Genomic DNA, 15,834 nt, shown 5'->3' with positions numbered 1-15,834 from the left:
AATCCAGATTTGTACTCTTTCTGAAAATGGCTTTCGTTTTGGAGAACTCAATATGTTCATCCAGGACATTGAACACATATTAAAGGTTTATAACTTTCAGGAAGATTTAATTTAATATGGATAGGACCATTATTTGTTGCATATTATTTATATTTATTTGACAATTGTAGTCGCATTACGTTACGAGCTGTCTAACCCATTACATAATACAGACTGTAAATATAAGTTAGAAGTTAATGAATAGAAAAGCAGATAGCTCCTAAACTACCGAAATCTACAGAAAATTTTCCACAGAAGCCGTATTTAGCAAGTGAATTGCCTTATTAATGTGTGAATTCTGACTTGCATTTGTATGGCTTCTGAGTGCGTAAAATAGCGCAAGAGATCTCGCTCTAGTATAATTATAGGAAACATACAAACTGATCTCTTTCAGTAAATTTGGATAACAATTATGTACTTCCAGAAATCAGCTCATATGTTTCCCAAGAAAAATTTGACGACGAGATTCGAGGGTGTTGTAATCCAGCATCCTGCTAGAAATAATGATGGATGCAAAAATGGATAATAATTATTTTCTTTAAGATACAAGTGTTGCAAAATATGCCAATTCGATAAAATAATTGGCCAACGAGGAAGTTCAGTGGTTTTTATATTTATGTACTTATCTTATTCTCATTGCAATGAATTTTTGAAGTTTTGTAATTTTGAAAATACTCTGCCCGTGACGTCACTAGTTCTTGTCAGTAAGGTGTTGTGAAATTAAAAAGTAAAGCCTTGTAGCTGTAAAAATATACTAAATGTTTAAAAACATGGCTTCCTGGGAACCAGAAATCTATCACAATACTGTAATTGATTTACAATAATGTGTGACGTCGTTCAAAGTAGTTCATTTTTATTATTATTATAATGCAGTTTTTAAAAACTTTACGGTACAATTAAATGCTCTAATTTTTACCACGTGTAAGAAAACATTTTTTATATCCAATTTCCCATAGCTCTGAACTTCCTCATTTACATTACAGTATGTTTCAAAATTAAAAATAATTATTATTTAAAGTCTTCTTTTTCTCCCTCCCCGCCTCAGTACTAATACACACGTGCACCCAAAAAAGGACGTTTGTAATGTATTTCGTAATTACTATGATTTATTTTGAATAAGCTTTAAGATATTCCTCAGGAAGACAAAAATGGCTGCCGGTGGATCATGAGGCGAGACAAGAAGCTGAAAGGTGGACCCCCAGAATACTAAATTGGAAACCATACGAAAATAAATTACAATTTAAGAAAACAAAATATAAACCTGTTGTCTAAGTTCTTCAACTTCATTATCTGAGAGTTTAGATTTATTTGTGTCTTCAAATGATATGTCATCTTGTGCATTAAGTTCTGCGTCTGAATCACTATCCTCTATAGTTTTGGCGAAGCAACTAGTTGTGATGAATCCATATTCCTAAAATGATAAGAAATTCTTTCAATGATTAATAAGGTTTTTATGGTTAATTACAAGTTTAGGTGTTTACGTAGCTTATTAATAGGGATTGTTTGTGTCCAGGCAGATGACTAATCTCAGGTAACAATCCTGGAAAAGGAAATCGAGTGAGAATAAGTCAGCCTCGTGGTGAAGTGATGACGCATTCACCTACCATACTTCGAGGTCCCGGGTTCGATTCCTGTCAGCATGAAATTTTTGCTATAAGACTGGATCACCTTGCCTTCATGTAACAAATATGATAGGGATACGCTGCAAGGTATGATGATATCAAACAGTGGCCCCTTTGTTTATCGGATTGTTATTCCTCAGGTGAAAACAATACAAAATTATCCATTTCAAAGTAACTGTAAACAAACTTATATAAAAACAAAATGAGAGTAAGTATCCATTACCCTTATTAAATCTTCGTTCATTTCTCCGGTAAATCCATAGCCCGAACATGCAATTTCTTTGTCCATTTCATCATCTTTATCCAGATCACTAAACACCGGAAACAAGTCACTCTCGAAGCCAAATCTTTTCTTAAAAAAGTCTCGAACACAAGTAACATCTCGATCAAAATACCTGCGATAAATAATAGCATCGTTTATTTATTTACATACATAAGGTTATTGTACATTATTTGAGACAGTAAGTCCCAACTCCATGGGACTAAAGTCCTGTGTTGAGATGGGACGAGCAATTATATGACACAGACACATGAGTATATCACCACAAATATAGGATTAGAAACATAAAAAATAATTATAAAAAAATATTTTAAAAAACATGTATATGGCACATCAATATGGTTAACAGTAAACTCAAATATTTGGAAAATCATCAAGGAGTTTCCAGCTTAAATCCCTCCCACTAAGGAAAATCCAGTCCTTAACTCCTTTCTTGAAAATATTTTTTGTTCTTGAGAGCTTAATATGTTCTTCCAAAATATTGAACACTCGGTGCGATAAATGAGAGATGTCCCTGAGCAAAAGTCGTACGGGTTTTGGGTATGACATAATTCATGCTCTGGGAAAACCTCGTACGGACATTCTGCTGAGACCTCTCCTTTTATCATTACATTAGGTACTGACTTCGTAGATTCATTAAATACAAAAAATATTCTATTAAACTCGTAAATGTACTTGTATCAATTGCTATTATTTGAAAAAGATAAAAATGATTGCACCCAAATTCACTATTTATTTTAAAAAAACAATGGATTAGTATTAACCCATTCGGTACCAATTTTTTAAATATATTTTTTTATTATTTTTTTTATTTATTTGTTTTTTTTACAATATACATAAGAAATAAATAAAAAAAATAAAGGATAATTACATAGCAATAAAGTACATATTAACAGTAAAAATAGTAAACAAAAAATCCCACAAAGGCATGGCCTGTTTGTGGGTATACAAGAAATATTTATGAATTTTTTGCTCCTATAATAAATAGACAGGTATAATATTTGTGTGTAATATAAGAGAAAAGAAAATATTCTGTAAAATATTAGAGGTACTTTTTAATTTTATAGTAATTAAATAAGGAAAGAAAATGTATCAAAAACATAAAAATATTCCTTATTATTAAAGAGCAACAAAATATATCATAAAAAAAATTAATATCTTTAGTTTGAATCCAGAATAGTGCGTGTTTTTTAAAAGAAGGAAAATTTCGAAGATTAATCAATATCAATTAAAAAGAATTAAAAAATTTTGGGCCTATACAATACGCATGTCTTTGTGCTAGCCTCGTTTTACAATGTGGTATTTCTAGCACACGATTCCTTCTTTGACTTCATCTATTTGAATTACTTGTAAATACATTTTGGTTTTTAAATATATATTTTAAACATTGAAAACAATATACTTTTCTTATTTCCAAAAGTTTGGCTTCTTGGAACACTTGGAAATTGGGACACATTGTCATCTCTAATTATGGAATCGATCCACAATTTCTCTAAATACTGAAATATTGTTTTACTTTTTGTGAGAATTAGGTACTATTTTCTTTAAAAAAAATCTTATAATTACATGCATATTTAACTGAATTACAATCATAATGATGAAAAAAATCAAATAAATTTTATAAACGTACAGACTATTTACTTCTATTCTTAAGTCAGAACCGAGAGACAATCACGAAAATAAAATCTCCAAACATCAAGATAACGCATCTTTCAAATAAAATATTTTAAAACTGTTGATATTACGTGCTTGAATTGTATTTTTGAGGTTAAAAGACGAAGAAAGGTCCCTATAGGGTGTTACCTCTCGTAAAATATGAAAAAAAATATGTAAAAAAAAAGTTGGGACTTGATGGGTTAATGATGGTCGTTTCATAGCATAATGATGGTTATTATATTATTTGATATTTTAAACAGTATATACATATGTAAGTGAAATGATATTGTTTGGGACACTACATAAAAAAGTGTCATTAACTCAAAATTTTACATCGGAAACCATGTATCAGATAAACTTCTTCAGAATGCAATTCATCTGTATATTTTTGCTATACACTTGCATGTTAAATTGTGCATTGAATAGTTATATACCGAAAAAAGTGCTGATGAAAAGAATTGGTCAGTGTTCAGGTGATAGAGATTTACCAGTAACATTAAAAGAGCTGAGAGTGGCACAAAAAAATAAGGGAGAATATTTTATCAGCGGCAGTTTTGAAGTAAAGGAAGATTTGCTAGATGATTGGAAAATGAAGGTAAAAAATAATATTGATTTATTTTACGAATAAAAGATAAATCTAAATTTGTCAGTTAAAAATAGTTTCTTACATTAAAATATTATAATCAAAATTGGAAGAAATCATATGAAAAGTGGACCTTTTAGATACGTCTCACCATTAATTTATTGTGTACAACAAAGCCACCGTTAAATATGATTATTATATATTTTTGATATTTAGAGCATTAACTTTGTTAACATATTACAACAGAGATGAAGAACATTTTAGAGAAGGTAATATAGAAGTCTAGGCATCTACGGGGCTTATGACCTGTCATTGGTCGCCCGCATAAATAAAGGGTTTCAGCTCTTAAACTTCACAAACATCAACAGATGAAAGAATAAAGGGACTATAGATGTTCGAATATGGGCGGAATGGTGAATGTTACACAGTGTGTAAAGTGGTAATGGATACAGTGGCCAAAACCAGCCAATGACAGGTCATAAACCCTGTAGATAGATGCATAGACTTCTATATTACCTTCTCTAAAATGTTCTTCATCTCTGTTGTAATATGTTTATATTAACAGGTCCCCAGGGAGTTGAATTCAGTTCTTGTCTACAAAAATTTAGATAAACTAAAAATATTATTCATTAACTTTGTGGTCAAACATTTTACTAAATGTTATTAAATATTTGTATATAACCACTTACTGACTTTTCTATGTCTTCCAGTTTCGAGACCTACCTGTCTCTTTGTCAGGACACCAATTAAACCAAATTGTAATGGTCACCTATCACTCACGCCCCTCCCTTTTTTTTCAACAATTTCTCCCACAACATAAAATATTTTCATAACCTAATTAGTGCATGTAAGGTTTGCTTATTAAAATTCATGGCATGTTGGTTTAATTGGTGTCCTGACGGAGGGACAGGTATGTCTCGAAACCGGTAGACATAAAAAAGTCGGTAAGTGGTTATATCTTCTTCTTATCAGCCTGTTTCTCTCCACTGCGTCTTCCAAATTTTTCCATGTTTTTCTGTCCCGGGCACTCTCTTTATATCCATGGCCCCCGAGTTCGACGATGTCGTCAGTCCATCTCCTTTGTGGCCTCCCTACTTTCCTTTTATTTTCGTAGGGTCTCCAGTTTAGTATTCTGGGGCCCACCTATCCACTTCTTGTCTCGCCACATGACCCGCCCACTGCCATTTTTGTGTTCCCACTCTTTCTGCGATATCGGTCACCTTTGTACGGCGTCTTATATCCTCATTCCTTATTCAGTCTCTTAAGGAGATGCCCAACATTTGTCTTTCCATAGAACGCTGAGTGCACTTAGTTTTGTGAACACTTCTAGCAGTGAGTGACATGGTTTCAAGACTGTAAGTTGCCACCGGCAGAACACAAGAGTTGTAGACTTTGGCCCTTCAGATTATTTGGGATTTTCTTATTTCTTAAAACGTGTTTCAGATTTCCAAACGCAGCCTAACTTAACCCGATTCGTCTAGGCAGTTCCGCAGTTTGATTTCATTTTCCCAAATTTGATTTTGTGTCCAAGGTAAATGTACTCGTCAACAGTACCAATAGTTTTTCTTCCAGTACATATATTGCTAGATATTAGACTCAAAATATTAGTTTTATCTATATTCATTTTCAGACCGATCTTTCTAGAGGGTTTGTTTACCTCTTCACTTATTATTACTATACCGTCTGCAAAACGGAGTTGATTTATTGGTTATATACAAATATTTAATAACATGTATGACTATTATAATTTGATTTGAGTTTAAACGCTTAAACCTCAACTGATTTCAGATGGAAGTTTTAAAATGCAAAGATATCCACAACTTTAATTCCTGCGAAATATATTTGGACCAATTACAAACAGAAGATGGTTGTTCTATTTTCAACCAAACATTAACAACATTCTCCAATGAATTCGAATACATTAAACCAAGGTTAGGGCTTGATACCATCTTCATTATTAGATAAGCAGATCATAATTTCTCTAGAATTGCTGTTGTGTTGGTACCAAAAGTAATTTAATTCTAATTTACTGATATCGGATGTTAGTAAAATCTGAGGATATTCAGTTATTGAAGCCAAGTAGTTTCAGTGATTTATTTACCATAATTTGAATATGCCCCTTATAGGCCAGTTCGTACTTCATTATAACTCCTAGAACTCTAATCGACTTTATAAATATATATGAGGTGTGTTAAAACAAAGACGGCAATTTCCACCGTTGGCCTTAAATGCGTTAGATATGGCGATGAATAAAGAAACCAAAATACTACATAAATGGCAGGGCAGTATCTCATACATTTTTGACTCAAGTGGCCACTTAAACCAGCCAATTAGAGTGGCGCAGTTGGTAAGACGGCCAACTGTGAAACTGACGTCGCGGGTTCGATTCCCGCCGGTTGCAAGAAAAACGACCAAGAAAGATTTTTTTTCTTAATTGGTCTGGGTATTGTGGTGTATTTTTCATTACTTCCTTCCATATCTCCTCTATCCCACCTGCTGCCAAGCCTCTAAATAGAGGCTTGGCGGGTTATTCCTTTTTTTTTTTAAATTGAAAAATGACAGGTCATAAGCCCTGTGGATGCCTAAACTTCTATATTTCTTTCTCTAAAATTTTCTTCATAACCTAATGATTTACAGATAAATTCCAATAAAATGTACAGAGAGTAACTTCTGCAGGCTGGGAAAAGTACAAAAAAAAACAATCATCATCATCATTCCCTTTCCGCACCTAATGGTGCAAAGGGCACTGCATTGGTATACAAATCGCGGCGTATCTTGATAATTTTTGTTACATGAAGGTAAGATGATCAGTCTTACGTTTCAGGTGCCAGTCCAGGGACTATGTAAAAACCCTTTTTAAATTAATATTTCAGGTCAACCGTGTCAGGAATTGAACCTCTTGCATGGTGGGCAAATGGGCTTACCCACACCACGAGGCTGATGAAAATAAAAAAGAATAATCGCATTAACATGCCACTTGAGTCAAAAATGTATTGAGTAATCTCAAAACTAAAAAAATTTGAGATTGCCAACTTTGTTTTAATACGTCTCATATGTATTATATATGCTATGAGTATAAATCAACCCTAAGCATGTAATGACAAAATAAATTATTTCATTTGAAAATTCAATTTTAATTGGAACTTCAAAATCAGCATGTGAGAGTTTCCCACTAAAAACACATTTTTTTATTCTCCTCCATGTTATGAATAGACAAATCATGTTTTCAAATCATAATACGATTATAATCAGCTTTATAAAATGCATTTGAGATATTATATTATTAAAATTGTGATATAAAGGGTACACTAATAATAATAATAACAAAAAAATCTATAAAAAAACCACAATAGTGAAATATCACGTTTTTTCTTACAATTTTAAATTAATAAGGGTCTATGAAATACTGTTGAATAAAAATATTATTTTTTGTACTTATTAGTAACATAAAAAATATTTTTAAATTTACGATTTTCTCTCGCAAAAACGGTACATCGTATTGGCCACGCCCCTAATACGTCACGAATCAGTTAAATGTTGAACTTTGTGACCATTTAAATTTAAATAGAACATCGTCAAAAATGTCAAGGCCAAACATGTCATGTTTTTGTAGACACATTTAAATAAAAAAATTAAAAAAACATTATTTATGATAACATTTCTCCACAATATCCATATTGATTTTGAAAATACAATTAATTTTTCTTGCATTTCACACGTTTTTTTCGGTATTCGTAGTAAGTTATATTTCCCTAGTCTAGTACCTGGTCTGTCCAATTTGGCCTGGAGAGCTGAATTATCTAGCGCTACTAATGCTTTAAAAAGTAAATCACCAGCTTGACTACCTGTGTTATACAAATTTCTAATATATTATATTTTTGTATGTTGAAATAAATAATAAATTTCCAAGTAAATAAATGTTGCATGTGTAATTTCTCAATAAATAAATGTCTATTATCACTAAACAGGAATCTATCAAAAAACGGTCACAACAGATTGCTCTCATGCTTAACTTAAACCGATATTTTCTTGTTGCAGTTTGAGCTGCCCAATTAAAGCCGGTGTTTATAAAATAGAAGACTGCCCTCTCAATGAAATTTTGGAATCCATTTTGAAATACGCCCTAAGAGATTCTATAACAATGAAAATTGAATGGTTTTCAAATGATGAAAAAATTAAACTGTTTTGTATCGATACACGGTTTGACATAACTAACCGTAAAATATGAATTATTGAAACCATTTGAAATATGTATTTTTTCATAGTGATTGAAAATAAATGAAATTTTAATATTTAATAAACAAAAGATCTTATATATTATCTCCTATCCATAAGGTATCGTAAGCCCTGTAAATCCCTAGATTTCCATATTCCCCTTTCAAAAATGTTTTCCATTTATGGGCAATAAGACCTATTCTACATATTTTCTATCTAAGACCTTTCTTACATATTTTCTAAGACCTATCCTACATTATATGTTTATTAATATATTACAATAGAGATGGAGAACATTTCAGAGAAGATTATGACCTGTCATTGGTTAGTTTAAGTGGCCACTTTGCACACTGAGTAACATTTACCATTCTGCCTATGTTTGAACATGTTTTTCTAAATGCATATTTTTTACTAATTTAATATTGTTTGCAAAATTTATTACACTTTAATTTATTTTTAACCTTTAGCAAAAAATAAGATATTTCAGTTATATAAAAAGAGCTAACAAAGTAACTTAGAAATTCTTTCCCGTTCTTTACATAGATAGGCACAAAAAAATCCACTTGAGAAATTCAACTTAATAGATCTTTTTTTTTTTAAATGTTTAAAAACATTGGTAAAAATATTTTAGTAAAATAATTGAAATATTTATACATACATTTCAGCATTAAGATGGGACGTCGATATCATTTGGGGAAAATCTATAATAATTGGTTTGCCTTCTTCATCTATCATAATGTTGAACTCGTTGAAATCTCCGTGAATAACGCCACAATCGCCAAATCTTACTATTAAATTCATCAGATCATCATATAGAGATTCCACATCAGGAACAGATGAAACGTGAGTCCTGTAAACAAAAACAAGTATTTTAGAATATAAAATTTATATTTGAAGCAATAACTTTGCGATTATTCATTATTTTATTTATACACACGTCCAGTGGGCATTTATAAACACAATATACATTTTAAGAATACAGACAAAATCATTTATATGTGAAGAAGATGGTTATAGTTGAATTTGATTCAGTGATTGCTTGAAAAAATACAACTTGTTATCAAAGAAATCAAGACTGGGATATTTGTTGGCAGACCTAAAAATGCTAGGCAAAGCGGAGTAAATATTATAAAACTAAAATAAAACACTTTATTTTAACCACTCATTATTATAAATGGTTTAAAACCAAGTATTTCATTATTAATTATTCTGGATTATATTTGGGTTTTGATAGAAATGTTATTTAAAAAATAATGATGGCCGTATTTTGCGGATGACGCAGACGCATCGGACCACAAGACGCACCATAAAATTTATCTATCAATTTTTAGAAAAAAATGTTTTTGTTTATAAGACGCATCGGACCATAAGACGCATCGGACCCCAATTTTTCGTTGAAATTTCAGAGTAAAAAATGTGCATTTTATGGTCCTAAAAATACGGTAACTTTAATTAATGGAATGTAAAAATCTACAATTATCCATAGAACTAGAACCCTATACGAAGTAAAAATCCTGCAAAGGGAAATCAAGTAGATGTTAGTCCGCCTAGTGGAATACTGAAATATGTTTGTCTATTATGCAAATGAACAATTCTATATGGCAATTATTGGCAATAATTCTTTATGGTTTATGATTTTTTCCTCGAGGCCAACATATATTTAAAATGTTTACTTACAAAGGACCCCCTTTGACTAATTCCATGACAACACAATGCCTGTTGTAATCTATTGGTTTGGGAACTGGAAATCCTCTTTCATATAATGCTTTCATGTATGCAAATTCCTTAGTAGCCGATATGCGAGACAGGTAGAGCCATGAAGCCTTATTACGGTGCTGATGGTATTCTCGTTTGTTCTTAATATTGCGAAAACACGTACGACCCAACCTAAAAAAACACATCAGTTGATTCATGATAATGATATATTTATATGAAATGACTTAATAATAGCATCATAGACAGATATCTCAATAAACTTTTTTTAAGAAACAAAAGTCTTTCCATTTACAGGGCTCGTGACCTACCACCATCGGCAGGTGTATTTTTTTTTTTAAAATGAATGTTCACACAATTTTAATTAAAGTGGGGTCTCAAATAGACAAATGAATGACCGTTCTAGAAGCCTCACTTTAAAAAATTCCATCTGAAAAAGCCAAATTGCTGAGTGTTAAAAAAAAATTTAATTAATTCTATCAAATCCATTTTGGCTCTATAACTGGACGTGCTAGTGATCTACACATTGTGAAACATTCACCAACCTATGGTTAGATGTAAATATCATCACCCTAACTTGTAAATCCATAAATGATCAAAAATGATATTTTGGCGTTTTCTGGTAGGACTTCTATATCCACGTGTAAAATTTGTATATCCGTACAGCAGTGGCGAATGGTGGTTTTATTTACAGGTAAGCTATAAAAAAATATCATATATTTTTACCTACATAGAAGGTACATAACATAATGTAAGTAATATATACTATAAATTCATATTTTTCTGTATTTCTGTGTGACACAACAACTCTCATCCATGAAATCAACTCAAACGACGTAACTTCGTGATATATTATATTATATAGATATATTATCCATTACTTTAATACATAACTCATTAAAAATAAATAAAAAATAGCACTACGAGTTCAGTCAATATTAAATATTCAATTGAAATGTCAACTGGCCGAATTGTTCTAGAAATTAATAGTGCTAAAAACGGCTGCTTCGAGTGCCATATGTCCTGCAATATGACGCATAAAAGTAAATGGTCTTATGTCAAAAGTACCATCTCAAAGAAAAATAGCCCTTAAGAAATAATGTTTGAAAGACTGTTTTCCAAATCAAGAATCTTAAAATAATTTGTGCAATCTGCAAGTTTCATCTAGGAGAAAAAACCCGCACTGGGGTTAAGGCATTCAAAATATAGTATACTTATTTGTATGAAAAAATAAGCTGGAATAATCGGCTAGTTTCTTGGCTCACTGCAGGCACTGGGCGCGCTTTATTAATATTATTTTTTATAATAGGATAAAGATACAAACGGTGGAAATGATTTAAAATAAAAAGTAAATCTTTGTTTGTTTTCTGTAAATAAAATTACAGTAAAACATTATTATGGTTAGTCAAATATAATGGTAAGCTGGACATAATTGCTTCTATACACAGTTCGCCCCTGCTGTACAGTGATGCGTTGTTAAAAAATATGTACATCGAAAAAAAAACTTCACTACAATAAAAATAAAAAAGTGGTTTTTGTAAAAAAAATATATTTGCTAATATTGACATCACAAGTTCTCTTCGGTGAGTTCTGCTCATTGATGAATTGGCTTCCCGTAAACCGGAAATCTGTCACAACACTCTACTATCAGTTGATTCGGAAGAACTAGTGACATCGATCAAAGTAGTTAATTTTTAATAAAACCATATTTTTTTTCCATTTTATTTATTAGAAACTTCGCAGTACAATTTAATTGTCTAATTTTTATCACAAGTAAGAAAATATTTTTTATATACAATTTTTCGTAGGACTGAACTGCCTCATTCGCTACTAAAGTAAAACCTGTTTTTTTGGGATTTAAGATTTTCGCAAGTTAGGACGATGATATTTCTTCATCTGTTGATTTTCGTGAAATAAAAAAGCTGAAATCATTACACACTAGGAAACACCTTGAAATACTTATCGATTTTCGTACTTCATTGACTAATTCAACAAGGGTTTTAGCTCTTTTACTTCATAGAAATTAACAGATCGAAGAATTGCAGGAATGTGTGCGTTGAAACATAGGCAGAATGGTAATGTTTCACAGTGTGTAAAGTGCACTTAAACCAGCCAATGGCGGCTTAGCCTGATGGCCTTAAAAATATTGTTTGTATTTTAACTTTAAGATAAACTGACGGTAAGTGAGAACGAAAAGGAAGTAGTACCTGTGAAGCTTAAGACAGAGAGGATTACCATCTTCATCAGCAATGGTGTAAATATTAGATTCTTTTCCAACACCAATTTGATTTCCAAATGAAGCAATCACATCACGCATAGCGAGAGCTTTCAGCGCCAAATAATCATAACCGGAGTTTGTTAATCTGAACCCATCATCTAAAATTTTTCAAAAGATAACTTTTATAAAAACAGCAGGATTTTAGATATAAGTATTTATTTTGTAATAATTCAATAATAATCATTATTAATGTCTCAACACGTAATTATGAAAGAGAAATGTGGAACTGGCATAGGAAGGAAGAAAGGAGAGTGAATTTGGTTGAAATTAAATCTCTTAGACAAATGTGTGGTAAATCACAGGAAATAATTATGATAGTAAAAATACACAAAGTTTTATTTATAATTAAAATACAGTTCCACCAAGAAATGTCAGTAAGAAAACCCAATCTATTACAGGAAATAGTTTTGCTTAGTGCAATACTTTATCGTCATCGTCAAACCTGTATCCACACCTAATGGTGCATAGGGCATTGCAGTGAATCTCGATCATGTGTTACAGGAAGGTAAGGTTATGGTTCAAGTGCCAGTCCAGGGACAGTTAAGTATTGCATAAAAAGCCCCCTCCACATATCTGGATCTGTTTTAGAAGTCTTGTCGCCTCTTTTTAGAACCACACATAGCAAAAATAAATATTTAAGCTTTAGTGAATGAATTATGTCTTAATTCAAAAATATTTTTGTTTATAAAAGATTCGCATTATTCAGAATTTTCATTTACTGCTTTCAATGCCCGCCCCTATCACTGTCAGTACACCTATGAAATACTGCAGTGTGAACTACCTTATAAAGAAGAAATTTCATGCCGACCCTCTTAGGGCCGTGATTATGATGTATAGTTGAAGATAAATTTTCTCTAAAGATTACGAAGACAATTGTCAAATCGTGTTCAAGCAAGCATTTTTTGCTTGAATTGGAATTTATCAGAGTTAATAATCGCTTTGAAGTGGGCACTTTTTATCACAGAAGCCTATTACAAGTATGAGAACTATTTTAAATTTTAATTAAGTAAGGAACACGGACTAAATTTTCGGGGTCATTCATTGGTTGGATTCGATCATATGACACCGAGATCACAAGTCAGTAAAACATACCAAGGTAGATAGAAACAGTACAGAAGTTAAGTGTACCGTCTCAATATGCACAGATGAAGATAGCGTTCATAATTGCAGCACAGGAATTGTATCGGAATCACCGCGCGTGCGGCAAAGGGACATAGAACGCGGCCTGTGGCGCGGCGAACAAGCGCCGAGCATTAAACATCGACACCAAGCCGAGCGGCCCTTTTGCGGGCTCCCAGTTAGAGATGATAGCTGCACGGGGAAAAACGTTGGAATGAGCACGGAGAGGCGGTCGAACACCCCGGCCGCGACCGAAGCTTCCTGAGTGGCCGCCAGGGCGACGAATGGCGCTCGGACGAGAGTGTACGATACAAGTGTTTTACAGTATTATTTATATGTCGGGTTTTCATGCTTATTTGCGGCTAGGAGTCTCGATTTGTAATCTAATTAGCTGCCCCTTAAATAAAGACGGTAAATTATGTCACTCGCAGGGGCAGAAGTTAGAATATCGAGACCCTAGCTACATATATGTATCGGATTGCGGGGAATCAGACCCTGTCCAATCCCATTGAAACTTGTGTCACCCTTTTTATCAGTATGTAGGATCTTTTCCTGTATCATCTTTACATTAATTAAGATACGGGGAAGAGGCCTACATACTCGTTTCATATGTGAAACATATCCCGAGGGAATTATCGGACTTCATAAGTATGAAGGTAAAAATAAAATATAAAATTGTCCAGCCAATGGGAGAGCGCGCTACGATATAATCCGGGAAAGTTCGACCCCTTCTCGCTCTCCCTTGCGGCCTAAGTATGCTGTCTCGTACCGTGCCTGACCGCGACACGGTACAAATTTGATAGTAAAACCCCTATGTTTTTTGTAAATAAAAGTATGTATTAATCAAGACTCTGCTTGTTTTATTGAATCTACGCCCTCTCTGCCTTCGACGTCGCCGCTTGCCCCTTTGGAGAATATCGCCGCAGACCCAGCCTGAAGAAAGCTATCTCACCCGAGATAGCCGGTTAAATAGCAGCTGCAGAATCACCCCTATCCACAGTTCAACTGAATGCACGGCGAGGTGTTGAGTATAGGAATCTAATCTAGGACCTCAAGCATGGTAGGCGAACACGCTAGTCACTAAACTATGAAACGGACTTTTCTCCTCTTTACTACTACTACTACTACCATCATGCCATTTCTCCGTAGGGGTAGGCAGAGAGAATGGACTACCACACATGTCTATCCTGGCATACATTCCAAGCTTCTTCCGCATTCATACATCTTGTGATACATGTCCGTCCGTTCTGCCTACTTTTGACATGACCAGACCTAACATATCGGTTTATCTGATCATGCCATGTCTTCCTTGGTCGTCCTCGTCCCACAGTACCGTTCATTCTCACCATATATACCTGTTTTACCATTCTTTCGTCATCCATTTGTTCGAGATGACCAAACCATCTCAGAGACCCTTTCTTAATCTTATCAATCATACCTGACGCAGATTTACATTCTCGCCTGATTTCATAATTTGTAAACCTGTCATATATTGATTTCTCACATATTCATCAAGATATCGCATTTCGACTGCGTTTACTCTGATTTCATCCTTCCTCTGCCAGTTCTATGTTTCACTTCCATACTTAAGTATTGGGACTAAAACTCGGCTGTGCAATGCCCGTTTATCTTCGATTGACATATTTTTATTAGCAACTACTGTTTTCTCCACTCAATCCCCTTTTCAGGATTTTTACCTGGGAGTGGCCGTCGAGTCGAAAACACTCGTCCATTCTAGTTCAGAACTGTATTTTTCATCCGCCCGATCACGAACAATGCAAAGCTTACATAACTGAAAAGCCCTTAATAAGACATACTTTAAAAATAAACACGAAATAAAAAAATCATTCATTATTGCAATGTTTAACGCAGTGTGTGAGTGATAAGTAATTTTATAATAGGTTTAAAAAAATCAATTGGGTATCTTACAATGTTTTCCTCTTTCGTAACATAGTAATTTTTGCTTGCAAAGTTCCTTTAAGAGTTTATGAACCCCTCCATGTCGTAAATTTGCGATTGATGCAGCAAGAGCACCGGGAACTAGTTCGTGATTCTTCATTCCCATCTCAATCTATAAAAAAATATGTTAATATAGGAGGTGCAACTACTACAAAGTCTAGACTATTATTATTATGATAATGACTTACCGCTGTCAGTACTCGAAAATCTTCTCTCGACAGATATCGCAAAATAGTGACATTGAGCTTTCCCATGGTGTGTATATTTTTGTACTAAATAAATAGCAAATTCCTTAAATGAAAGCCGTTGTTAATTGATTTATTATATTAAACAAGAACACGTGCCACTGTCAAAAATGAACATATTACTT

At 33.1% G+C, this 15,834-nt stretch overlaps 1 protein-coding gene and 1 long non-coding RNA gene across 6 annotated transcripts in view; one reads left to right on the top strand and one right to left on the bottom strand.

Moving 5' to 3' along the window:
* LOC148274205 (uncharacterized) overlaps positions 1–8,486 on the top strand; it is a 23,387-nt gene extending 14,901 nt beyond the window's left edge. For 3 of the 4 annotated variants that reach the window (XR_015824352.1, XR_015824354.1, XR_015824351.1), the window contains exons 3-4: positions 5,969–6,111; positions 8,219–8,486. This is a non-coding gene — a long non-coding RNA (uncharacterized LOC148274205). Of the gene's footprint in view, positions 1–2,063; positions 4,193–5,968; positions 6,112–8,218 lie in introns of those variants that run through there. The other variant, XR_015824353.1, reaches the window with a different exon arrangement.
* Positions 1–15,834, bottom strand: part of RIOK2 (RIO kinase 2) — a 16,684-nt gene extending 850 nt beyond the window's left edge. For both annotated transcript variants that reach the window (XM_088237433.1, XM_088237434.1), the window contains exons 1-7: positions 15,653–15,834; positions 15,435–15,576; positions 12,316–12,484; positions 10,073–10,282; positions 9,054–9,245; positions 1,885–2,056; positions 1,301–1,450 (exon numbers count right to left, since the gene is read on the bottom strand). In XM_088237433.1, the coding sequence (XP_088093559.1) occupies positions 1,301–1,450; positions 1,885–2,056; positions 9,054–9,245; positions 10,073–10,282; positions 12,316–12,484; positions 15,435–15,576; positions 15,653–15,718 (1,101 nt within the window). In that variant the 5' untranslated portion in view covers positions 15,719–15,834. The remainder of the gene's footprint in view (positions 1–1,300; positions 1,451–1,884; positions 2,057–9,053; positions 9,246–10,072; positions 10,283–12,315; positions 12,485–15,434; positions 15,577–15,652) is intronic.

This window comes from Micrasema longulum, unplaced genomic scaffold, assembly GCF_059751315.1.
Source record: "Micrasema longulum isolate JH-2025_06_02 unplaced genomic scaffold, ASM5975131v1 h1tg001722l, whole genome shotgun sequence".
Lineage (NCBI taxonomy): Eukaryota > Metazoa > Arthropoda > Insecta > Trichoptera > Brachycentridae > Micrasema > Micrasema longulum.
This window is presented reverse-complemented; position numbering and strand designations above follow the sequence as displayed.